General features: G+C 38.2%; 1 protein-coding gene across 4 annotated transcripts in view; it reads left to right on the forward strand.

Moving 5' to 3' along the window:
* The window catches only part of LOC108445280 (interleukin-5 receptor subunit alpha-like), a 27,388-nt gene extending 7,343 nt beyond the window's left edge, over positions 1-20,045 (forward strand). For 2 of the 4 annotated variants that reach the window (XM_017728559.1, XM_017728558.1), the window contains exons 2-13: positions 3,694-3,860; positions 4,601-4,681; positions 5,422-5,621; positions 5,967-6,121; positions 6,256-6,403; positions 6,949-7,057; positions 7,142-7,329; positions 9,347-9,483; positions 10,984-11,128; positions 14,899-14,986; positions 16,152-16,239; positions 18,665-19,750. In XM_017728559.1, coding sequence (XP_017584048.1) covers positions 5,519-5,621; positions 5,967-6,121; positions 6,256-6,403; positions 6,949-7,057; positions 7,142-7,329; positions 9,347-9,483; positions 10,984-11,128; positions 14,899-14,986; positions 16,152-16,239; positions 18,665-18,793 — 1,290 coding nt within the window. In that variant the 5' untranslated portion in view covers positions 3,694-3,860; positions 4,601-4,681; positions 5,422-5,518 and the 3' untranslated portion in view covers positions 18,794-19,750. Of the gene's footprint in view, positions 1-1,914; positions 2,009-3,693; positions 3,861-4,600; positions 4,682-5,421; positions 5,622-5,966; positions 6,122-6,255; positions 6,404-6,948; positions 7,058-7,141; positions 7,330-9,346; positions 9,484-10,983; positions 11,129-14,898; positions 14,987-16,151; positions 16,240-18,664; positions 19,751-19,882 lie in introns of those variants that run through there. The other 2 variants (XM_017728560.1, XM_017728557.1) reach the window with 2 other exon arrangements.
* Positions 20,046-25,019: the final 4,974 nt, after the last annotated feature.

Raw genomic sequence — 25,019 nt, forward strand, 5'->3', positions numbered from 1 at the left:
TTAAAATAAAAATCCTTAATTATTTAAAATTTTAAGAGAACTCCAGAAAATATATGTAAAGTAAATTTCCTTTCTCTGAAGTCAGCAGTAGCAGTGAGTTATGTTGTAAGAAAAGAGGAAGAAACATACTGCAATTGTTGAGGTACTACCATCGATTCAATGTACAGACCACACTTAACCAGACAAAATTTACGTTTTTCTAATAAAAAAAAGATACAATGGGAAATGAAGTTTTCTACATTTTGAAAATTAAGTACTCGGCTTGTGGTCAGGTTTGCCACTATTACCACTGGATTTGAGATTCCAAGTCACCCTATATCACTTAAATACAACATACTTCTAAATATAGTCAAAATTCTCCAGAAACATTTACCTTCCTTTATCTTAGTTCATCATTAGAAAAGTGTGGGTTTTGGACATCCCCACCAGATCATGTCTGGTTAACACCAGAACAAGGAAGCAATTGGACTCAAGTATTTGAGATAAATGTTGTTGGTTTAGCCTTACCTTGAATAACTCTATTATTTAGCTTTAATAAAAAAAAAAACCCCAAACAAACAAAAAAACACATGGACCTAAATATACCCTTTTCTAATCTAAGATCAAGATTAGCTTATTAAATCTATGTATCAGGAAAATCTAGATGTAAGTCAGTTAGAGTAATCACTGTCAAAAATATTTTATTGAAAGAAAGAGGCACCCAAAAGACAAAGCAGCAGAATAAATCTATTTCCATACATAACTGTAACAGTCTCTGCCTGGGATGAGAGTGAAGATCTTAACGTTTCTACGACTTCACTGAATAAGCCATCAAAGCACAGGGGTTTTATGGGATCCTTCCTTTTTCAGCATTTCTCTGCTCTGTGTCTGGTATCTAAAGATGGGGGAAAGCAAAGCAGAAGAGCCAGTTTCTATGCTCTGGAAAGGGTCATATCAGCTAGCAAATGATAAAAACTATATTCCTTGATCTCTTCAGTCCTTTATAGAAGGGATTGTGAAATATTTTGTCCAAATTTGGCAATTTTTGAAAAGGCAATATAGAATGCATTCTTGACACTTTAAGTTCATTTTTGCACCAAAACCTGGGGTCAGATTCTTAGTGAATAAACTTTTTCATGTGAACAATGAGGCATAGCTGTTCCAAGCCACATTACCAGAAAAATAAAAAAAAGAACAATTTTTATCCATTATTGCCCCTCCAAATCCAGTTGAAAATTGGAATGCAAAAGATCAGTGTGTATGAATAAAGTGGTTGGTTTCAAACCCACTTATTATCAAGTCAGTCAACTCCCCTCAGAATGACATTCATAAGTTGTCAGTATGTCTTGCAATTGCATTTGCGATAACTGCAAATTAACATAATTTACAAAGGAAACCAATCAAAAGGACAATTTCAGAGACTAGGCTGGGCAAACCTTCAGATCTGAAGAGTTAAACAGACAGTCCTACCTGTTCAAAATTCAAGATTTATTTCTTCTTTTTCCTTATTAGTTCTATGACTTTTTTTTTTCAATTTGGTGCACACTGAAAGATGCATATTAACCACTAAAAACCAGGAGAATGGCAAGTAGGGTAGGATCTTTCTTGGATTTTAATTTCATAGTCACACTTGAATTTCTTCTTTAATCTGACTTCTTCTTAAAAGATAAAAGCTTATTAAAATAAGTCAAAAGTTTTGAAACCTTTTTGTTCCATATACAAAAAGGAAAAATAGTAACAGCTCTGACTTCTGAGTTAGTTATGCAGAGATGTGTCTCCTTAGAGGTATTTCAAAGACCTTGGGTAAGGTTCAGTCAGTGTTTGCTATTCAGAGGTGTGCTTCAGCCCCTCAGTGGGAAGTGGCCCTGGCAATGGGCTTTTCTGAGGGAGTGCTTTGTGAAAAGGGAAGTCTTTTGAATCAATTTCTTATTGTAGTCCGAAATCAAGACATTCTCCAGTGCTGATCTGTCCTGCTTCTCAGCCCAAACGATGCATAGGTACCCAGGGTTTAACAAGCATTAAAATTAAGGTAAGTTTTGAAAAAAAGAATGTAAGTGGTACTCCTCTTTCACTGACTCTTCAGCTACTAAGAGATTTAAAATTTATTTGACCTATATTGTTTATTTCATCATTCAGTGATCAATTTCTACATTGTCTACTATCAAATATGGGATGGGGGTTGAGGAGTGTTGAAAAGTATGACTCAACAACTTTAAGTGAAGTGTAAGTTTTAGGTAGTCTTAATCAGACAAACAGTCCCAGTGATTCCCTTTATCTAAGAGTGTGCATTGGAACAATGAATAAAAGATTTCTTTGTTTAATGGTTGAATTTACTTTCCAAATTAGGCACAATATAATTTTCAAGACCACTTGGAATTTTCTTTTTTGACAATATTACTATTTTTTTTCCGAAGAAAATATATGCCTAGAAAAACTATTTCTTAAGAAATTAACTTTTGCATTTAGGAGGATGTAATAGTCAGACCCAGAAAATTTTCAAAAATAGCTTTATTCTAACACATGTATGGTGTGGATTTAAAATTAAACAGTTTATTTTCCTGCCACTTGAACTAACAGCTCTTAAGTTTTTCAAAACTTGTTTTAGCTATTTTCATTTTTTCTCTCTCTGACTGCCTACTTCCCAAATTCACCAGGTGGGCTTTCTACAAACAATGTCCGCAGCTGCAGTGGTGGATGGGCTGGCAGCTCCCCTCAGTTCCCTTCCCTTCCCTTTCTCTTACTCCAACAACACTGCAGTGGTGGATGGGCTGGGAGCTCCCCTCAGTTCCCTTCCCTTCCCTTCCCTTTCTCTTACTCCAACAACCCACTACTGTAAACCAGACATTACTGGGCACCAACTAATAGGTATTGGCTGTAGTTGAAGCTCAGAAATGAAAGAAATGTGATTAAAAAAAAGAAAAAAAGTAGTAAAGTATGTTGGGTTTTTTTAATAATTTTTTAAGAAAACCCCATTTTTGACAGGACTCTACTTGGAAAGAACTTGGGGTTTTTTTGGTTTTTTTTTTTCTTTATGGTTATTTTTCAGATGATTTAGACTGTTGAGATAATTTCTATCCTACTAGATTAACTGGACTGTCTGCAAGTATGTTTGGCTAGTGTGCATTTTCTCAGAGACAAAAGAACCAGAGAGCCTTATCAGAAAAAATATGTCAGGCAATGAATTTTATTTTGCACATCATTGACTGAATTTCAGCACCATGCTCAAAGCTCTTTGTAGCACAGAATGACGAACGCAAAGTCCTGTCTGCACATGTCTGAGAAGAAATGTTCTGTCTTTCAGCTCATCTATGCTGGCATAAATGAAACTATGTGTTCTTTGACAAGTTGTGAATCAAGAGCTTTTTATGTATGGACAGCTTTTTGTCCCCTCCAGGTCACTTTGGGTGCAATTATGCTGCAGTGCTTTCACTTCACTGTTTTCTGTGGACTAATTAATTGTATATAAATATAATAAATACCCTTTGGGGTCAGCCCAGCTGTCCTTCTGCTGTTTCTCCTGCAGCAGTGACGACAGGAGAAGTTACTCAGAAATAATCCACAACTCTGGTCACCTCCTGCAGCCCATTCTCTAAGCAGTCCCCCAGCACCTACAGCTCCTGAATTAGGGATGTGAGCTTGTGCATCCATCTCTAATACTTTTTGGTAGCTTTCCATGTACCTGCTTTGAATGCATTTGCCTGGTCCTACTTGCAGCCTGCTCACAGTGGCCACCATCACAGCATCAGTGGGAGAAGGTGCACGAGTTCATTGCACACTGAGTGGAGAAGTGCCTCTCAGTCCTGTACAAAAGGTACTCCTAGGAGCAGTTCATCTCAGAGAAACAGCACTGGTCTCACCTGACATGTCTTTCTCTGATTCAGGTTGGTTGGCTTTTTCCTAAGATTTAAAAATCTTCCTTGTCTGCCCCTGTTTGTCCTCTCTCCACCTAAATGCATTTATATTGCTGCACAGATTATGTCCATTTTTGTTTCTAACATCAAAAGTTGTTGCTACTGTAAGATTTATTTTGTTCCTTTTCCTGTTCCACATCCCCTTTTGACTTGTGTTTTCAAAAAAAGGTCATGTTAATATTAGCCACAAACATTTTAACTGGCTTAGTGTTTTCCATCCTCATTTTTCCCTTTCTGCTAATTTAAATAAAGTACTTACATGTTCCTAGGACTGTTTTTGATTGCACCATTCCATGGAGAGGGATGAGCCACTACATGTTTAATAGTAAACCATCAAAATCTCCTTGTTTTTATTTTATATTTTCCCTGACTTCTTCTCTTGCCACACACCATACTATTCCCTCTCCAGAGAATTAGAATTGGCTTCTTACCTGGGCACATCAAGCAGGAGAATTTACTCTTTTTTTCACTGGCCATGTGCATAGTGTGACTTTCATACTACAGCTGCTGCTGGTGCTACAACTGAGATCACTCCAGAATGACCCAGATGGGGAAACCTCTGCCTTACATTTTTTGCTATGATTTTTTCACAGCATTTCATAAATGATGGCAGCATTCATTAAGTGGTCTCTTTTTCACTGCATTGTGACAAAATAGCATTATAAAATCTGTATATGTATGTATTTTTAAGTGTGTTTCTTTTTTTCCAGGAAACCTCACTGCAGATTTTTTTTATGTGCTGAACATTCCCACATTTTCCTCTGCATGACCAATGCCCCTTATCAGCCAAGGTATTGCGAACATTTTGATATGATTCCAGGTGTTGATCCCTGGAATCAATATGTCTGGGAATTCAAAAGTGAAGAAAATCAGAGCCAAGATAAATCAGTTAGTGAGTGAAAGTCTCTGAACACGGGGGCATATGAACACAGGAGGTCTCAAATGTTGTTTTACATTAAGCAACCTTTGGATGAATACTCACCCTTCAGAGAAACAGCAATGTTGTCTTGCTAAAACCAGGTTTGATCAGTCTGAATCTGTTTGCTCACTGTATTCCAAATTTAGCAAACACCTGAAATACTCTTGCTGATACTCACTTTTTCAAATGGCAGGATTCATCTCTTCTTACAGCTCATATGCTCCTAAACCAGATAAAACAAATCACAGTCTAGAAATGACAGCTCTGTACAGTCACAAGAGGCTGGATAACACACACAAGTAGAGCTACTGGGCTTGTATCTAGTGATGGTTATGTCAGGTGGGCCCTACCTAAACTGCTTTCAGTGTCAGTAGTGTTGTATCTGTGGTCTTGGCTTGCAATCAAAGCTGTGCTGTCACTCAAAACCAGTGCACTACGGCACACGTCCTCTCTGGCCCCGGCACCCAGTTAAAGAGCGGTCTTGAATGCAAACATCCTGGGAATAGCAGGCACCAATCAACAAGACCTGTCAAACATATGTCATTTCATATTTACTTTTTGTATTTTAGACATTTTTAAGCATCTATGTGACCCTTTCCTAATATTTTACAGATGAAAAATGAAAATGTCATGCTCTAACTGTTTTTTCAACCAAACTTGGAACTAAAGAGTCTCAGTTTCTTCAGACCTGTGGCCCAAAGCATTTGCTATGGCACGTGTTACAGTCGTTCCTGTTCTGCTGATATTAAGCTTTTTCCAGCATAAGGCACTGTTTTCCACTATTCTGGCAAGTGGACAACAAGACATAAAGGGTAAGTAAAGTATTACGTAACAGTTCATCCTGTGTTAACTGTCCCAGATGTCTAATCTGAATTTGTCAAGTCATTTTCTACAGCCCATAGAGAGAAACAGAGACCTGCAGTAGGAGAGGTGTCCAAGACAGGCAAAAGTGAATCAGTTAATTTTGAGAGCTGCAAAGAGCAGAAAGATTCTCACTGCTGAAAATCATATTCCACAAAGCTCAGAAATTCCTGCTCCACGCAAGAACAGTGGTCCTGGTAGGGCTACTGGGCATGCAAGCCTCGCTGATAGACAATTCCTTTGTGTACACAGTGGAGGATCCTCTCTTTCTTTGTGCAATACCATTGTAATTGCAGATGCACTTGGGCTACGTAATGTCCTGTGGATGACCAAGAATGATTCAAGAGTTATTTTGTCCTGGAACAATAACCTGACAAAAGAAGAAACCAAGAAATACACTGTGAAGTATATTTTGATTTACAAGTTCTTCAATACCACTAAGGAAAGGAAAGTAAGTTCTTCAGAGGTTGCATATAGTTCAAAGTGAAATAATATATTGCATCATTCAGTAGATGAATTTGCATAATTTCCCTTTCAATACTTAGAACTGCCTACCTTCATCGAATTTCTTCTTCCTCCTTTTAGGAAAGACTGCAGGAGAAGGAAAAGATAATACATCTTAAGTTACATTCTGGTTTTAATGCTAAAGTTAAGACGCAACTTTTTGCAAAAGAAACAGAAGACATAATTAAGGAGAGTGACTGGACAGAATTTACTTACGAGGCACCTCCAGGTCAGCTATTTCCTACTTGTTGTTAAGATGTCCAAGCATTTATGATAATGGCCTGCCTTACTTGGAGAATTTCTGAAATTTGATTATTATCTTCTGCTACTATTTTTTTGTACAGATATGTTAAGAATACGGTTCATAATACCTTGAGATATTGCAGAATTATTTCCTTTTTTAGATGTGTCCAGATTCAGAAAACTCCAGCTCTGCTGAGCAAGATGTCAGTATGCCCCAAACTCTCTTTCCATTTTCCCTAGCAACTCATTTCTCATGAAGATTGCCTTCTGTATCACATGATTTCAGCAAATCTTAAAAGAGCAGAGCTTTTAATTTAAGTGGGTTAGTAAGGCTCTTGTGGTAGTAGCAGATGTGCTTCCCAGTTTTCACTGTCTAAAAAGCAAAAAGACCTATTTTTTCTCACATAGGACTTCTTCATGCTTCTAGAAATAAGCCTATATAATGGGTTTGTAAAGGCAACCATCATGCTGTTATTAGGAAATCAATGTAAAATAAACATGACTCTTTCCTTTTACATTTCTTTGTTCCAGTCTACATTCAGAATCTTTCGTGCATCATATACAACATTTCTTTTTTCAATTGCACCTGGCACATCAAAGCAGAAGCTCCTGAAGATATCCAGATCTTTACCTCATACAGGTAAGGATGTCTAGCAAAATAAGTATGAAACCATGATTTTGGACCTAAGACTTTTTTTAAAAAAATTATATTTCCTTCTCACAGACATGCAGGAAAAGTTTTTGCATGCCACCAGTATATAAAAAATGCATGGAAGAAAAATATCGGATGCTACATGAAAAAAATGCACTTCCAACCATCAAGGAAAATAAATTTAAATATAACTGTAAGAAATTTGAGAAATAGTTCAAGAGGACTGTCTTATTGCAAAGCTTTCACACCTCAGACAATAGGTAATTATTGTCTATTATTGTCTATTATGAAAAGTTCATTAATTGGTTACTTCATGGAAAGCAAAAAAGGAAATAGGCATGACAAAGTCATAATATTAACTCTAACTATTTAGGCATCCATCTCAGTGTGAATGTTACACAAAGATTAAATAAAATGGATTATGGCTGAAGGCTTTTAATTTTTTTTCTCTGATTTAATAACGTTGCTTATCTATAATTTTAATTAAAAGAAAAGATAGGCTAATGTGAGAAAACAATATTTTAAATCATTATACCCTTGTTTCTCTTTGTGTTTTCTTTTCTATCCTGTTTTTTTATAGTGCTGAGCAAGTATGATAAAAAAAAGAGCATAAATAATCACAAGTCTCATTTATAACCTGAATTTAAGAATATGAATGTTCTCTAATATTAGTAGCATTTTTATTTACTTTTTAAGTTAAAAATATCTTGGCAGTTATTTTTAATTATCGACAGTTTTGAATAATCATATAAAATTACTTTTCCTAACTTCTCTGGGAAGTTTGAATTAATCTCATGGGTAAGAAATTCACCTGAATTTTAGCAAAGATTGCAGATTCAAGTGCCTTTTAAGTCATTAACATGTTGATCGTATTCCAGACCTGAAACCTGGGAATCAGTTATAGCTCACGGGATAGCAAAAATATAATTCAAAACTCTAAAAATTTATTCTGAGTTAGATCTCATTTAATATTTTCTAAGACATTAGAATTGTTTGCTTTACCTAAAGCTTTACACTGCAATCAGAGCTGGCTATAAGCTGACATACGACAAAAGGATGAGAAGCTGCCTATTCTTGATATCCTTACAGAAGGGACACATGGTCTAGGAACAGTGCTGCAGACACTAAACAAAAAATCCCTGGTTCTTACTCTTCTCATGGCCCATGACTCTTCATGGCTCATGGTGTGCCCCCACCCTCAAAGGCTGCTAGAGCAAGCACAGCAGCTGCACGGACCAGTTGTGCTTCCACTCCCCCTCTGCCTCTCCCTGGCTTTTCTCACTGGTGCCACACTGCAGCTGTGTCATCCCCAGACCGCGCTGACCCTGTCTGCAGAAATTTGCCGCGAACTTCTGCCTCTGCTGTGAGGGCTTTTTCAGAAAACTCCAGCTGGAGTCCTTCCTTTCACAGCAATGTAGCAGCAGCTGGGAAGGACTGAGGATGCCTGAGTACCAAGCACACACTGAGGATCAGTGCCCTAACATGCTAAAAAACTGTAGACTTGCTGATATAAATCCACGGCTAAAATCCTAGGGACCCAAACGCCCCTTGCTTCCAATCCTGTACTTCCTCCATAGCAAGTGCTTGCCTGCTCCTTTACAGGAGAGAGAAAGAGAGATATTTCTTTAGCATCTGCAGAAATCTTCATGTATTGAATCAGACAAGTTCTCTGGGCAACAGGTTGTTCAGAGGGGTTGTGGATGCCCCATCCCTGGAAGTGTTCAAGGACAGGTTGTAAGGGGTTGAGCAACCTGGTCCAGTGGGAGGTGGCCCTGCCCATGGCAGGGGATTTGGAACTAGATGGTCCTTAAGGTCCCTTCCGACCCAAACCCTTCTGAGATTCTGTGAGGGCTTTCCAAGTGGCTCTTCTGTAACCCCTCTGTGAGAGATGAAATTCCATTTTTTTCAAAGTAATAACACTGGGCCTGTGGGTAGACAAAACACATGTGTCTTACATGAAATGGAGCCAGTAGCAGACTCGAGGTGTCCTCAACACTGATTCCAGACAGAGCCTGCTTGTCCTGTCCACTCTTGCTGCCTTTCCTAGAAAGATATGTGAAAACCCCCCACTCTGTCCCTTTATTTTGAGATGCTTAGTGAACAGCAACTTCAAAGAAAATGTGTCACTCACTGAATGTCTCCTTTCATTTGGGTGTGACCAGCTACAAAATACTCAGCTGTGTATTTTAAGTACTTATGTACTTTCATTTGTTTTACATCAGTTTAAATATGAGAAAGACCATGAGGTACAGAAGGTCTCTCTGGGTTATTTTTCAGAGAAGCTGAACCCACCAATCAACGTCTCAGTTTCCCTTGAAAACAGAAATATTAAAATTCACTGGAAACCTCCACCTACTATTGGTTCGGCAAGGAAAAAGTGTTTTTTGTATCAAGTGAAAATAGCAGATCATAAGGTAATCAGTCTTTTCTAGTACACTTAGTCTGTATAGTATGACTTCCATAAAAACAAGGCATCCCTCAAACAAAAATTGAATCTCAAACAAACTTTAAAGAAATCCCATTGTCTTTAATGAATAATCCTACTTGTCTTTCTGGTAAAAAAGTGAAAAATCAATACATTTTATGAAACCTTTCAGAGTCAGGCTTGCATTGAAGCAAATTGAATGTTTTTTTCTTCTAAATTAAATTTGAATTGTACATTAGTATCACATAGACTGTATTGACTTTTTTATTATAGAAAAAGAAGTGTTGTCTGAAAGCTAGGAAAGGTTGTCAAGTACCATGGGAAACAAGATTAGGATTTGAAATGTTAGTTAATTCTGAAATCAACAAAGTGAAATTCAGTAACAAGGAAAATCCTATGATTAGGAAATACAGGTCAAATATGTCAACACAAAATGAGGAATTAAAATATAGGCGTCAACACAGAAGAAAAAAGGTCTGTGGATTACACTGAACCACAAACTGAGTCAATCATTCTGTGTTCTTAGGCAAGGGTCAAATGTTATTCAAGTTTATATGACCAGCACATCACATGTAAGATGTAGGTTGTGACTAATTTGCCTGTCTAGATGCTGAGTTTCACCTGAAGTTTCATATTGTGCTTTGGGCACCACAAAATAACAATAGACACCAGAACTGGGAAAGTCTTAAAGGGAAGAGAAAGAAGTGCCGTGGTACACAGGGCCAAATCCACACCACACCAGTCAGTATGAGGAGAAGAGTCACCGAAAAAGACACTAAGGAAGCAAAGATTCCATGCCTCTCTCTGTCTATGAGATTCATACTTTCTACTTCTTTGCAACCTTCCAACATCACTTTTCATTTTTACAAGCAAGAGGGTTTTTTTGGTTTTTTTTTTTCATTCCTTCTTAAATTCTTAACATTGTTTATTTAAAGAAGTTTGCTTCAGTTTTCAAAAGTGGTGGATGATTTAGAGATCCCTCTGCTTTAAATTCCACCACTCCATGTTTGGGCTTGATCTTTTGAAGTGATGTTTTTTTCATAGGCACAATTAAAGATGTTTCAGGATAGTCACAAAAATAGTGGACATCCTTCAGCTGAAAAATGCAAGATTTTATTCTACCAAAGAAGCAAGTATAGCACACCACCCACATCAAAATCTTGAAACTTACAGTTCCACAGTTACTGTGTTCGTCCTATATTTGATGTGATAAAAAATGAAAGGGGAATCGGTGTTTTCAAATTCTTAATTTCCTGCCATAAATTAGACTGTTTCCACCTTATCAGTTCCAGTCTCTCTTCATGTTCAGTTCTGAGTTTTAACACACATCAGATAAAAATCAAATTGTGTCTGGACATAAGAACTTGTTCTGAAAAATCTCTTCCTACTAGTTAAAGATGTAAATAGTAGTATTTGGCATCTCTAGTTTATATCTGTTTGCAGTGCAATGAAAATCATTTAAAATAATCCCCTAAACCTCTCTTGATAGATTGTAAATGTCACTGCAGAGAACTATAAGTATCCATTTCATAAGCCAGCAAAAAAATGTGCAGTACAAGTGAGGGTAAAGAAAGAGATTTGCATAGCAAACAAGATCTGGAGTGAATGGAGCGAACCAGTATTTATTCATGATGGTAAGTTATCTTGTACTTACTTTTCATAACTGTTATTATGAGTTATGTTATTACCATTCAATATATTTACTTCATTATTGCTTCTGTTCTTCTCCAGGCTGTTATTGGGTCATAACAGCACCTAAGGGTCCATGGCACACACGAGGCTTACACAGCTCTGCTGTAGGGAAGGAGAGTCCTTAGTCTGAGTTCTACTTCCCTGGTCTTTACAGAGCTGTTCTCCTGAGTTAAATTACACCTGACTCTTGACAGCCTTTAGGAAACAATAATGGCCATCAGCTGACAAAATCCCAACACCACCATCCCCCCACCCTGCTGCATTGCCCTGCAAAGGACAGCCCAAGCATCTCTAAAAATGCTTTCAACTACAGTTAGTAAGCCAAGAAATCCACAAAAGTCATAACATTCATCAAACCACATAGTCTTTAAGGACTAAGTCTAAGATTTCTTTCATTACACTGGTGGAAAAATTTCTTATCTGACAGAGGTAGGAAACGGTTTAGCTCTCATTTAAACATATGTGCTCTGGCCCCCACAGCTCACTACAGCACAAAGTAACCAAGAGCCTTGCGATAGTTTTCCTTCACCCTCTATGAGGACATTTTAACATTGGTGTGCTTGCAAGGGAAACTTGTTCCTTCCTTGATAAGAAAAATGCCTCCACATGCAGAAGTTTCCTGACATCAGATTAGGCAGAGGGCAAGAAGTACAATGTGTGATTATGTATTTATAGAAAGAAGCTTGTGTCTGTGTGTTGACATGCAAAAAAAGTACAGTATTATTGGTAGTAAAACAAAACAAGTATTGTTATTTAATGCAACAGACTGTGTATTTTGGAATATGTCTTTTTGATCTTTGAGCTTCAAATACATATTTATCTGAGGACAGGAAACGCCAGGCCAGACATTATTATTTTTGAAATGGATTGAATGTAAATTCAGTTATAGACTTTCTGGATATTGGCTGCCTACTCCGTCAGATGCCTCACTATGTCCCACTAGTCTGCTGAAACCTTTTTTGTCCCAAATTCATTCATTTTAATTCAAAAGCATTCCACTTGTGAAATTGCTGTAGAGAGAGATACCTAATTGCCCTTCATGCTCACTGTGGTGAAGGAAATCATTTTTCAGGCCATAAGAGTCTTGAGTTCCTCTTTAGAGATTCCCCTTTCTTCTCAGTAAAGACAGAGAGAATTTAGGACCACTGCATGGCCTAGGAGGGGTCTGCCTGGTCTGTCTGTCTGGCATCAGTCATAGGGGAAATCAGAAGAGTTTTTCTGGGTGGAGGCATATAGATTTACTTGCTCCCTGCCAGCCTTTCACCAGAAGAAGGAAATGGAATTGAAAAGTCACCCATTCCAGTTCCAGCCTACCAAACCTTGCTCCCAGCATCTGTCACTCTCTTTTAGCTGTTTTCAACACTGCTGCTTTCCCAGCTTCCTCTACAGATGTTGCTGAGGTTCAGTGATCACAGCGTGTTTCCTCCACTTCAGAAAAGTTTATGATGGGCAAGACCACCATGGCGCATAAGCTGTAAAATCTGCATGTGTTCAGTGCAGCATGATGACTTACCCTGGAGTGTACTGCACATGTGGTGCAGCCATTTCCCTCCTTCCTACTCAGGAAGAATCAGTGGCTCTTATAAAATGAATCTATGGAGATATTCCACTGGATGGTCAGGTGCTCAGGCAAATCTCTTTAAATACATTCTTTGATGCCCAAACAAATTTTTCTGTCCATTTTATTCTGTATTCTGTGGAAATTATTCTGTCTGCTTCTAATTGGAACATGTATAAATGGACATTATTCAAGTAACCCAAAAAGAAGACTGTCCATTCAGTATTTTTGTTTTGAGATGTATCAATTGTGCAGGATCTCTTTCTACTGAAAGTCTTGAAGAAGCATGGCATGACTATGCCATTTTGTCTGCTTCTCCATGACATTCCACTGCTTCATCTAGGAAATGTGCAATATTTCTTTAAGAATGCATTTTAAAAAGGCATTTTAGCCTTCATTTAAAAAAAGCTGAAACATCAAAATGAAATAACATAATTCAAAACATAACTAAAATATTTGTTCTGAAATGTTCCTTTGACATGAAAAGAATTTGCTAATTTTCTCATGGGAAAAACATTAATTCTCCATTGGAATTAGCATATGCCCTTGAAAAAAAACCTTACAATTTAACCTGAACTGAGCTGTTTACTAAAGAAACTTTCTGCTAAAAAAAGAATTGTTTAATCAGCTTTATTCATGTGTAGAAACTTGAAATAATTGGTCTAATTTTTAGAGCTGATGAGCATTCATAGATCACTTTGAAGTTAGTAGTAATTCAGAAGTGTTCTGCATTTTTGCAAACCAAGCCACTTGTTTTGGTTTGAAAGTTCTGTTATTTCTGTCAAACTTAAAGCATTTGCATCTGAAAAAAACCCACCATGAAATGGTCTACCCAGAAGAATATATGTGCTTCATTTTCTTACTGCTTTCCAAAACGCAAGAAGCAAGAAAGCAGGAGAAGCAAACGTCTTTGTGGTTCAGCTGATAATAAGAACAGAGCTTCCTCTTCTCCTGGGTGTGTGCATGATACAGGGTTAGCACAATGATGCAGAGCAATTACCACAAACAAAAAACATATCTACTACACAGTCCAGAGGTTGTTCAGAATAAGTTTTCTGAGCCCTCATCTCAGAAAGCAAGCAGAAAATAACTTCCTTTTCCTCTTAGAGTGAATAAAGAGTAGTTTTGTACTTTACAGAAGATAAAGCATATTCTGGTAAGTTCTGCCCACAAGATTTTCTTTGTTTCATGCCAAACTTGTGGAAATAGATGCATTCAAACTCAGAATGTTTGTTCCATTCTTTTGTTCTTTGATTTTTATCTAGATTAATCCTAAAACAACGCTTTAACTGGCCTCAGACTATTACCATTTTAAGAGCTGTCCTTGCCTGTTTTTCTTCAAAGTACTTTGTTAAAACCAATCCAAACTAGTCGTGGTTCTAAAGCTAAATAGTTTTGCCAGAAAATTTGCCAGAAGAACATTTCTGAGTCAAACAAATACATTGTTATTTTGGTATTTTGGGTATTTTGGAGGAAGAAATGCAAGGTAAAGAGCAGTAGTATTTGTTGAACAGTGTAAATATGTATTGATGCCATTTCTTTAGGACTACGCTAAGCAGGGTTAAAAAGGCAAGTGTAACAGAAACCAAATGCTGCTTCTTGAATCAAAGAGAATATTTGGTTTGACAAAATGCTTTTATTTTCATTTTGTCCTAAATCAGTTACAGCTGTGAAGTGGTGAGGAGGCAGGAGCAGGAACTCACAGTGTGTGGAGATGGGAGGTAGCAACAGTAGGAACTCAGGAGCAGCTGGAGCAGAAATACCAATAGTAGATGGACAGAGGGCTTGATTCAGAGGAATTAAGGACTTATGGAGGTATCCAGTGGCAGGACAGGCCATGCCCGCATATGAGAGAAGAATTCCAGGAAAGGAGGGAATGGAGTCTATTGCAGAGGAATGAAGCAAGAGGAAGTGCTAGACAAAGGCAGCAGCAAGGCCAAGGGCTAAAATGAGGAAGGAACAGTGCTGAAGTCAGAAGCCCTTTCCCCCTAAAAAGAATTTCCAGGAAACGTTTCTTTAAATCTGTGACAGTTCAGGAATAATGCAATATTTATGTATCCATATGTAATTCAACCATTTATGAACTACCCTAGCCTCTCCCATATATTTAACATTACTTTTCGCTCTCCTTTTTTTTTCTTTTTTATTTTTAAGAAAAGACAGTAGATATCCTGCTGCTAAGCCTCGCATTGTTTTGTCCTCTGATTTTTCTTGGAGGTCTGCTGATATATGTATGTAGAAGGTACTGTACGTTTCTGGGTGGTTGTATAAATTTCTGGTGGAAGAGGGGTCAGGCTGAGGGTAAACCATACAGTGGATAAAAGTCAAACACAGATCTTCTCAGATAAATTATGTTTACACGAATCAGTTAATTGTGCATATCCAACTAGTAACAAATTGGCATTATGACCTAGTGTAAGACACTGAGACTTATAACTCTTCTCTCACAGCTCCTACCACAATCCCCCGCAGATTCAGTCTCTCACTCTCAGATGCCTTTCTGCCACTATAAATGACATCTTTTAATCTTACTCTGACAGCTGCCCCTCTATCCTCAGTGTGGCTTTACCCCATGCTTTCACAGGTTCTGCATTAAAGGCCACCAATATTAATCAGGCCAAAGATGAACTGCATGTCATGCTGTCCAATTTCATTTCATAATCCATGGGTGTTATGAAAAAAGTCTTTCACTCTAAGCTGGACAGTTTACAAGAAATAAATAAAAAAGGGAAGTCAGGCTGATAGAAGGAATTTCCTTTGCTGTGCTATTAATACTATTAGTAGAGCAAAGTAATAGTAGTGGCCCTAGACCCACGAACAGTTAATTCTGCCAGCTGTCTCTATGCCACTACTGTTCTGCCTGGCTATATAGCTTTCCTATTGGCATGGCAGCAAAGGCTTTCTTGAACTGAGAAATAAACTTGTGCAGGATAGGATGATAACTCAAGATACCTTTATATTTGGAAGGTACAATATGTAAATGAAACCTCTATTAAAAGTAAACTTATTCTTTAATTAATGACTAATTATTACTCCTGATTTGTATAGAAGAAGTTATCAATTTTTAATTATGGAAAGAACACATCGGACTAATTTGTTAAGCTATAGACACAGTAGCAGGCCACAAGTTCTTACTTTGCTCGGAAATAAATATTTGTGTAGAAATCATAGGTTTTCATATACCCATCCAGTCCTTTCAAAATTCTTGCAGGTTAGAAACCAGTCAGGCTGAAGAAGAGCCAGGGAAAATGTTGAGAAAAGTGTCTACAGTGAAAAAAAATTTTTTTTTAATGGCTTTAGAAATAGTAGATGCCTGTCTTGGAATTGGAATATATATTACAAAGCATTAATGTCTGATCTGTTCCAGCAGACAAGAATAGTCATGTGCCTGTATCACTGTCTTGCAGGTATAGATGCCTGGAAGTTATAACCACGCCTGTTCCACATCCTTCAGATAATATCAAAACATGGTTAGCAGATGAGACTCACCACGAGGTAGTGTGGCTTTTTTCTCTCACTACATTGACATGCATGGTATTGCTTGCAATCAGAATGGTACAACATTGCATTTGGAGCAGCAAGTAATTAAAAAAAAAAAAGGGGGGGGGAAAAGGTATGTGCAACACTTGTAGTGAAGTCAGAAGAGAGCAGAGAACTTGTGGAGGTTATGGGACAATGATCTCAGTAGACAGGATTGAGAAAATCCTCAGGGGACTAAAATGTTTAGTGTGCCTCAAGGTGTTTCAGCATATCCACACTCAGTGAGGCAACATTTTAAGGAGAGATCACCCTGAGTCCCTGAAGAATAGTCAGTTATGGGATACTGTACATGTAAGCATGTAGGCCAGTTATCAAGAGGAATTTTTTGTGGAGATCTGCGAGTCATTGCATATGCTGTAGTAAATGTGCGCATTCTTACAGCAAGAAGGAGGAGGCTCCACAATGTGTGCAATATAACCCACCTGTGTCCCTGCTGCAGGACAAAGCCATATGCAGAGGTGCTTACTTTGGAAGAGCTGATGCCCTCTAAGTTTGGATGCTGTCTTATCCCATGTCAGATTACAAATCTTTAGTCAACTTGGCAAAAAAAAGACTAAATATTTACAATAATTTTGTGACTGTCATTAATGGAGCTCCTTAGCTTGCACATTGAATGTTTCTTATTGCACTCTGTCATTGTGTGAGTTGCAGGAAAAAAAGTGCCAGTCAGGCAGTAGTTTAGATCTGTGTGACTCCAGAGAAACCACACAGTGAATTGTGTGTTAGAAGGCACAGTAAGATTGCTTCTTACCTGGTTCTGCAACATATGAGGAGAAAGCACAGGTGTGCCCAAACTGTGTTTTTTTTGGTGGAAAATACTATTAAAATAGAAAATTGTAATGAGGATTTTCTCTGCTCTATGTGCTCAAAATATTTGTTCAGAGCCTCTGCAGGATTTCTGTTAATTTTACTCTATCCTGCCATACTATTGTACTTACACTGCAATATCAAAATATCTTCTAATACCACATTCAGCAATTTAACTAGCAATTCCCAGTGGGTTCCCTTCTGCTGTTTTCTTTCCCAAGGGAAAGATGTATGTACGCCTTCCAATATTGTGGTTAGGGTTTTTTTTTTAAATAATATATCTATGTGATTGCAAACTCTGACAGAAACCACAGATCATCTCAATCCAGGAATCATAATTTGAGTCATGAGGCAAGAGGAATGGGTTGTTTTGTTTAATTTTATCTTCTCAAAACAAATTTATGGGGGAAATGATGTGCATATTCTATATAATCAAAGGACTAATTACAATATTGAAGTGTTTTGAACTTGCACCTAGAGTTCACTCCACAAGCCTTGGGATGGCTCCCCAGAGCAGACTGTGCTCCTCTTCTTCACTGCAGTCATCTTCTCAGAAAAGCTCAAGAGCTGCAGAACTGGCCTGAAGCCAAGTCTCTTATTCTCAAGATTCAGAATAAATTCTATGACACTTCTGGTCAATATAATTTGACCAAATTTGATGCTAAAGGTGCAATATTGATCCTGATCCCAGCTGGTTAAAGAGTATATTTACCACCTCTTCTGTGCAAAAGTCCTTCTCACCCATTTTTACCAGTAATTGTGAGCAAATGAACTGATAATACCCATTGTGGCTATGGGCTGGCAGAATATAAAGACAGTCACCATCCAGTTTATATTCTGCGTCTCCCTTCACGTTAGAACTGGGTAAACTGCTATGTAGAGGGGTCTTTGTACTCCATATATAAACAAAATCCCACCACAATCAATAATTACCACAAAAACTATATTTAATGTTACTGACAGAGAAAGAAGCGATTTCTGTCCCCAAACTCTTACAAACACTAATAAACCTTTGACAGGAAGACTTCAGCAAATCTGGGTAATTACTGTCTGCATGATAGCAACAAATGACTCAGATGGCACTGTGATCTTGTGATTCAAGTGACTGTTGATGGCACTTCTAGGAAAGATAAATTAAATAATTCTTATGGAACATATCAGTATCTCATATATTGCTGACACACGAAGTAGCAAATACATTGGCTTTGGACACTCTGAAATATTCAAGACAACTGTGGAGAATGGTGCTGAGATAATCCATTTTATCCAACAAATAAATATAACCCCTGAAAGCAAGACTGTGCCTTGGACATAAACCCTAGGTACAGAGTCATGTCCTGGAGAGTGCCAAGCAATAAAATTGAGGCTCATAAAAACTAAGCAAATTTGCCTAAGAACAACTTATAGATTGAGAGAGAAATTAATATAATCCTTGTATTCCAGTTGCAGCAGAGTAAGTAACCTGTACTAATCCCAGATATATGCAAAATAAGTAGAGTGCTTGTAACAATATACAGAATTTTTAATATCACTGAATGCAGACGTTGTGCATAATGTAATTTTTATCCAACAGCAACATATGTCAATGCAAATGGAGATGCATTTAGAGTTTACTCTGGGAAGGCCAGAAGAGAACAGAGATGAGAACATTCAACTGCAGAAATGTTTGAAGGAATTCGTGTTAGAAGATCTACAGAGATGATACGACTTTTTTATCTGCATGCAAGTGTACCTGTCCATGAGGTGGACAATATTCTAACAGATCAGAGAACAGCTGATATGGGAGTTTGTCTGAGCCCAATAACTTGAAGTATTTTGTGCTCTGACAACATGAAACTCTTAAAATTAGCTTTGGATCACAAACACAATGCAGTATCTTGCAGTTTGTCTCCAAAAAACCTGATCTTCAGCCCACCAAAATTACAGCATCTCAGAAAATATGAATTAACACTGAGGTCCACTTGGGTTAAAATGAAATTAGTGTTTCATAATGCTACAATAGCTTCCAAGTACTGTCTGATAGATCAAGACAAGCCAAGAAGATTGGCTGTTCATACAAATCTCATACTAGCTATTCAACATCTGATTGGACAGGTCATGAGAAATGGTGGAAGCAGTGAACGTTTCTGGAAACAGCAAGAGAATCTCACAAGTGTTCTCTAAAACTCAAAAAAAGATCCCTGAGTCACTGCATTGTGTAAGCACATATCAAGCAGAAAGAAGAGATATGTGTGAACACATAACATCTTTTAATGTTGAGGACTTTGCAGTTGGTAGAATAAGTAAAATGAGAAAACTTTAAATGAGGTAAAGAAAGCAAAGTTTTCTGCTGTATTGTGATTGTTTAAATAAGTTTAACTCAGAGCAGTTAAAGTTCAGAACTGACCAATTTTTGTTATTTATTTTTCCCTGTCCTTTTAAAGAATCTTTCCTACTGATTCCATGAGGTGATGAGCTATGCTAGTCCATTTTCAGGGGCACAATCAGGGCAGATTTTTCTAACTCTTAGTTGGGACAGCGTTTATTTGACTAGAAGAGAAGGAATTGATTTTGCAAGGAAGACATTTCTTTTATGTAGGTGGAAATTACAAATCAATGATGGACATAATTTTCTGGAAGGTTTGGAAGATACCTAAAAATAACTTGATTTCATTGCTGGTAATAGTTTTCTATGTCAGAATAATACTGATTGGAAGAAATAAAAATTTTGTTTGTGCTTTTGAAAAATAAAGTTTCTCAGATATACTTCAGTGCAGAGTCTTAATTCACCTGAATGTGCTTTTTGTTTCAGTAAAAGGTCCATCATGGAGAAGATTGCAGTATTTCTCCTTTATTATGACTGGCAACTAATGGAAAGCTCAAGCTAGAAACGTCAAGCTACAAAAGGACTATAGATTACTTTGCCATAAGGTCAGGTTAATGACATCAAAAGAACAGTCAGCTTTAGTAGGTAATGTTACATTTCCTCTTGCATTGTACTTTTTACAGAAGGTAAGGGTGGCCTTACCTTTGAACATCAGTGCTCTTCCTTCCATACCTGTCAGTCTGATGCCCACACAAATCATCAGGCAGAAGGTAAATTGCAGACATCAGGTACTGAGTCAAGTTTCAGTGAGACAACTCCTGTAGTATCTCCTCTGTCTTGAGTGCTGAGGGGAAAACCCTCAGTCAACATCATAATTATTCTTTTGGATGATCAGACACCATCTCTGTAGGTAGGCTACAATTTATCCCATTGTCCAATGTTCAGACACGTTTTCTCAAGAAGAGGGGAAAGAATTACTACTTTCTGATAAAAATCATTAGAGGAGGCATTTAGAAAGCATCATGAACTTATAAATTCTTTTCTTGGTGAGAATATAGAGTGGATAAAATGAAAAAATCACAATATAAGTAAGGTAAGAGGGGTAGAGGAGGACTACACTGGCCACTCAACATCTGGAACACAGACATCGTAGAGTGAAATCAGGACACAGAGAATATTATATTGTTCCTTAAAATATATATTTTTGTACATATATTTTATATAGTTTTGGCTTGGAGTGCTTGAAGCCCTAAAGCAGTGCCAGGATTTAAAATAAAACAGAGAACATACAGATTAAAGGAATTTCATTATTTTATCTGAAAATAGAAGAATTAAATAGAATTCTTTCAGATTAAAATTGCTTTTCTTACAAGAGGCCTTGCTCAATACACAGAACTTGCCTGCATGAACATGACAGGCTCCAGAGACACATCACATGAAACATTATGATAATATCAGTTGTATTGAAAATTAACCCTAAAGTGCAAATTTGATAATACAAAATCTATTATCTGGAACCTTCCAAGAAATATTTGACCACTGTATTCACAAAATGGTATAACTTTTCCTTAAAATAAACCTATCCAAGACCTCTCCTCCAATAGTGGATCAATGTGCAATACATACATAAAGAAAGGTAAGGATCCGAGAGTGAAATTATACCACTGTCAGCGTGACATTAAACACCTCAATATATACAAAATACTCAGCAAGCTGACTGATGACATTAAGAGAAGGGGTAGGGTTGACACATCTGAGGGACAGGATGTCATCCAGAAGGAATTGGACAAGCTGTAGCACCTGGCCCATGGGAACATCATGAAACTTAAGAAAGCCAACTACAATGAGCTACACCTGGGTTAGGGCAACCCCTGTATCAACACAGGCTGGGGAATCAACAGACAGAGAGCAGCCTTGCTGAGAAGGGCTTGAGGCTGCTGGTGGATGAGAGGCTGGACATCACCCAGCAATGTGCACTTGCAGCCCAAAATGCCAATGTGACCTGGGCTGCATCAAAACCAGTGTGGCCAGCAGAGCAAGGGATGTGATTTTCCCCCTCTACTCCACTCCTGTGAGATCCTACCTGAATTCCTGTATGCACATCTGCAGCCCTCAGCACAGGAAAGACATGGACCTGTTGGAACAGACCCAGAGGAGAGCCACAAAAATGATCAGGGAGCTGAAGCACCTCTCCTAAGAAGACAGGCTGAGAGAGTTTGAGTTGTTCAGCCTGGAGAAGACATGGTTTCAGGGAGACATTATAGCACCTTCCAATACCTAAAGGGGGCTGACCAGAGAGCTGAGGAGGGACTTTTTACAAGAGCATATAATGGTAGGACAAGGGGGAATGGGGTAGATTTAGATTAGCTATTAGGAAGAAATTCTTTACTGTGAGTGTGGTGGGGCAGTGGAACAGGTTGCCCAGAGAGGTTGTGGATGCCCCATCCCTATTGGTGTTTAGGTTGGATGAGGCTTTGAGCAACCTGGTCTAGTGGAATGTGTCCTCATCCATGGCAGGGAGGTTGGAAGCAGATGACCTTTAAGGGTCCCTTCCCATCCAAATGATTCTACAATTCTCTGAAAATCCTACTCAGCTTGGCTTGCTTGCTCCTGTCAATGAAGCTCTTGCCTTTACCTTACTGGTGAATGACTCTCCTGTGTCTAAGATTTCACCTTCTGGCACTGAAGTGGGACCTGATGAGACAGTGGGCAGTGCACTGCATGTAGATTGCTCTTCCTCTCCACTTATGCACTCACAGAGTCAAAATCCCTTTGTCGGGGTCATAAAACCCGGTGATATGTCATGGTTGTCTGCTTTTATGCTTCCAACTCCAAGCCCCCACTTCAGTCAAGTACATATAGCACACAGGAACTCGGGGCTAGGAGCATTATTTAGTTTTTGTGTTTCTTCCTAACATCAGTGACTATATAGATATCAGACATACTTTACTAAAGCTTCTGAAGGAAAAATAGTCCCTTCCCTTTGCTTTTAAAGGAGAATAACTGCAAGAGGGTGATGAGAGTCAGCACAGCAACCTTCAGTCTTGGGACTCAGCATGAAGGCTGGTCTGGTTGCCCAACGCTGCCACCTACCGTACAAACAACCTTCTTCCAGTCAGAAATGTTCCTCAAGGTTTCAAACTGCTTTAATTAGGAGCAAGTCTGTTGTTTTAAGTGCACTGAGAGAATTAAAGAAGTCCACCTCCTGGTCTAACTTGAAGACCTGGCCTTTATTAGGCACAAGATGCACTACAAGATACAAGATTCTAATTTTTGCTTCGTCAAGTTTGGGTATCTAATGAAACAGAGCTGGCCATGGCCCTGGGATATTTAGAGAAGATCTCCAGCAATCTCAGTCTAGAACAGGTGTCCGAGACAGGATGACCATGTCTTTCTTATTGAACACTAGATAATCAGACTCAGAGTAGATGCCCACATTTTCTTGACCTAGTTATTCTGGCTTTCTCTAACCTGGTGAAAGGAGATATTTTGGCCAAAGAACAGCTTGGCAGTTACAGCCTTTGCATTTGGGAGTCTTCCCAGCACAGTTAAAGATGTCATAGTTCATATCTCATAATGTTTCAGACCAACATTATTAAGCCAGCAGTAGTAGTTTTGGTCAGAAACATCCTTGTTCAAGAGCAAGCGCAGAGAAACTTGGGCCACAGTGTTTAGGCTGAAGCCTCAGTTCACAATTTTATTCTTATCACTCTCAAGTAGAGAAGCTGGAGGATGCAACACAAATGTATCAAACACATGAAGAGCACAGGAATGTGGTGGTGTATGCACATGGATACACATGCATGGCCAAGGAAATGCTGTTTGTATGGAAAATGGCCCCAGTATTCCTTAGGGAGAAGTGTATGGTGCATATTGTGTTCTTAGCATACTGCCCTGTATTTCTCCATTGCAGATGCTCAAGTCATCTGCTGGCATTTGATCAGCCAAGGCCAGCTGACTGCTACAACCTGGTCTACTTATATTGAAAGGAACAAGATGGCTCCTACAAAGTAACTTTAAAGATAAAGGTGACATTGGGAGATAACAATGCTTTGGTGACTGATGCAGCACATGGTTGTGCTTAGAGTTACATTACTGCAGCTCATCAAAATATATACATCAGCCTATTTTTGGTAATCTCAGAAAAATTCCAGGTCACAGCTTTGAATGCCAATTTCCTGTAAAGCCTGTCACCATGCTCTGGTTCTCCTGAAACCTGGCAGGTGATCAAACCCCTACTCTTTGGATAAATAGTTAGAGAATATGATTTTGGTATTTAGTTCAGAAAGACACTTGGAGCAACAGAGAACCAGCAAAGCAATTGACATCTTTGAGCCAAAACTACCATAGCTTTACTCAGCTTTCCTCTTAATATTCTCTAATTTTGTAAAAGCTTCTAAAGAAACCACAATCATATGTATCTAGCTCCAGCGAAATCAAAACATGCAAGCATTAAAAAACACAAAGTGTAACAGATAGGCAAAGCAAGATATTAACAAAGAAGGAAAGAATAGATGAAAGTGGAGGGGAAGAATTAAAAGAATTAGTATTCCAGACTATACAGCACTACTGTGTTTTCATTAACTCACAAAATTAGTTTGGATTCAGCAAGCTGTCACCTTACATTCATATAGATGAAAAATAATTGCATTTTAAAGCTTGCTTTGGCTTCTGGCTGTCATTTGGTTTTTTTAACCAATGACAAAAAAGAGAAATAGGGTGATTATGTAAATCTTCTAGACCACAATAGCTAACAGATACTCATTTCATCCTTGATTTCGTGCAAAAGGCTACTATGCAGGGAAATCTTTCTCCAGTTTTTAAACTCCAGAACGGCTTGCTACAGGATGTTGAAAATGTACATGAGCTCAAAAGGAAACTCGACAAAACCATGAAGAAATACCTATCAAAGACTTGTTAGATACAATGTCAGCTCTTCTGACTTATGTGGTTATTTGTTCAAAAATTGCAAGACACAGGGAGAATACTGCTGTCCCCTTGTTGCTTTCTCCCTGGGCTCCTGCTACAGGCACTACTTGAGAGAAAGTGGACCACTGGTCAAGGTCAGACATATCTTTGGTGCAACTGGAGGGATGCCTGAGGCATTGGATGTGTTTCAGACTGAGGGATTAATGAGTTCACTCCGAATGTTGAAACCAAGTTTCCAACCTCTGTCTTTAGGAGAATAGCAAAAATTGCTGCTCAGCTAACACCTATACCCAAAAACCAGCAGAACTCTGTGGCTTCATAAAATCTCCCAGTTCATCTTCACTGATGAACTTCATCTTCCAGGCAAACTTTATTTGCCCAGACTTTCAGTGATAGTCTGGCAAGGGTCTTTTTCCACTTACATAACTTCAGTAGCATCTTGATTTACAAGGTGTTTTTTATAGAAAAAAAATGTTTTATTTAAAACACACAGGACAGGAAAGCTTTATCCCTGATCCCTTTCGGACATTTAATAAAAAGAAATAGTGATGTATATATTATGGCCTGTTTCAACATCTGGCAACAATAGAAAAAGATGGACACAAGCAAAATTGTGCCTACTTTCTGCAGGCTGGGGAGAATTTACAGTAACATATATTCATTATATTGTTAATACAGTCGGCTTTAATTCATT

The sequence above is a fragment of the Corvus brachyrhynchos genome, unplaced genomic scaffold, assembly GCF_000691975.1.
Source record: "Corvus brachyrhynchos isolate BGI_N302 unplaced genomic scaffold, ASM69197v1 scaffold92, whole genome shotgun sequence".
In the NCBI taxonomy this organism is placed as follows: Eukaryota; Metazoa; Chordata; class Aves; order Passeriformes; family Corvidae; genus Corvus; species Corvus brachyrhynchos.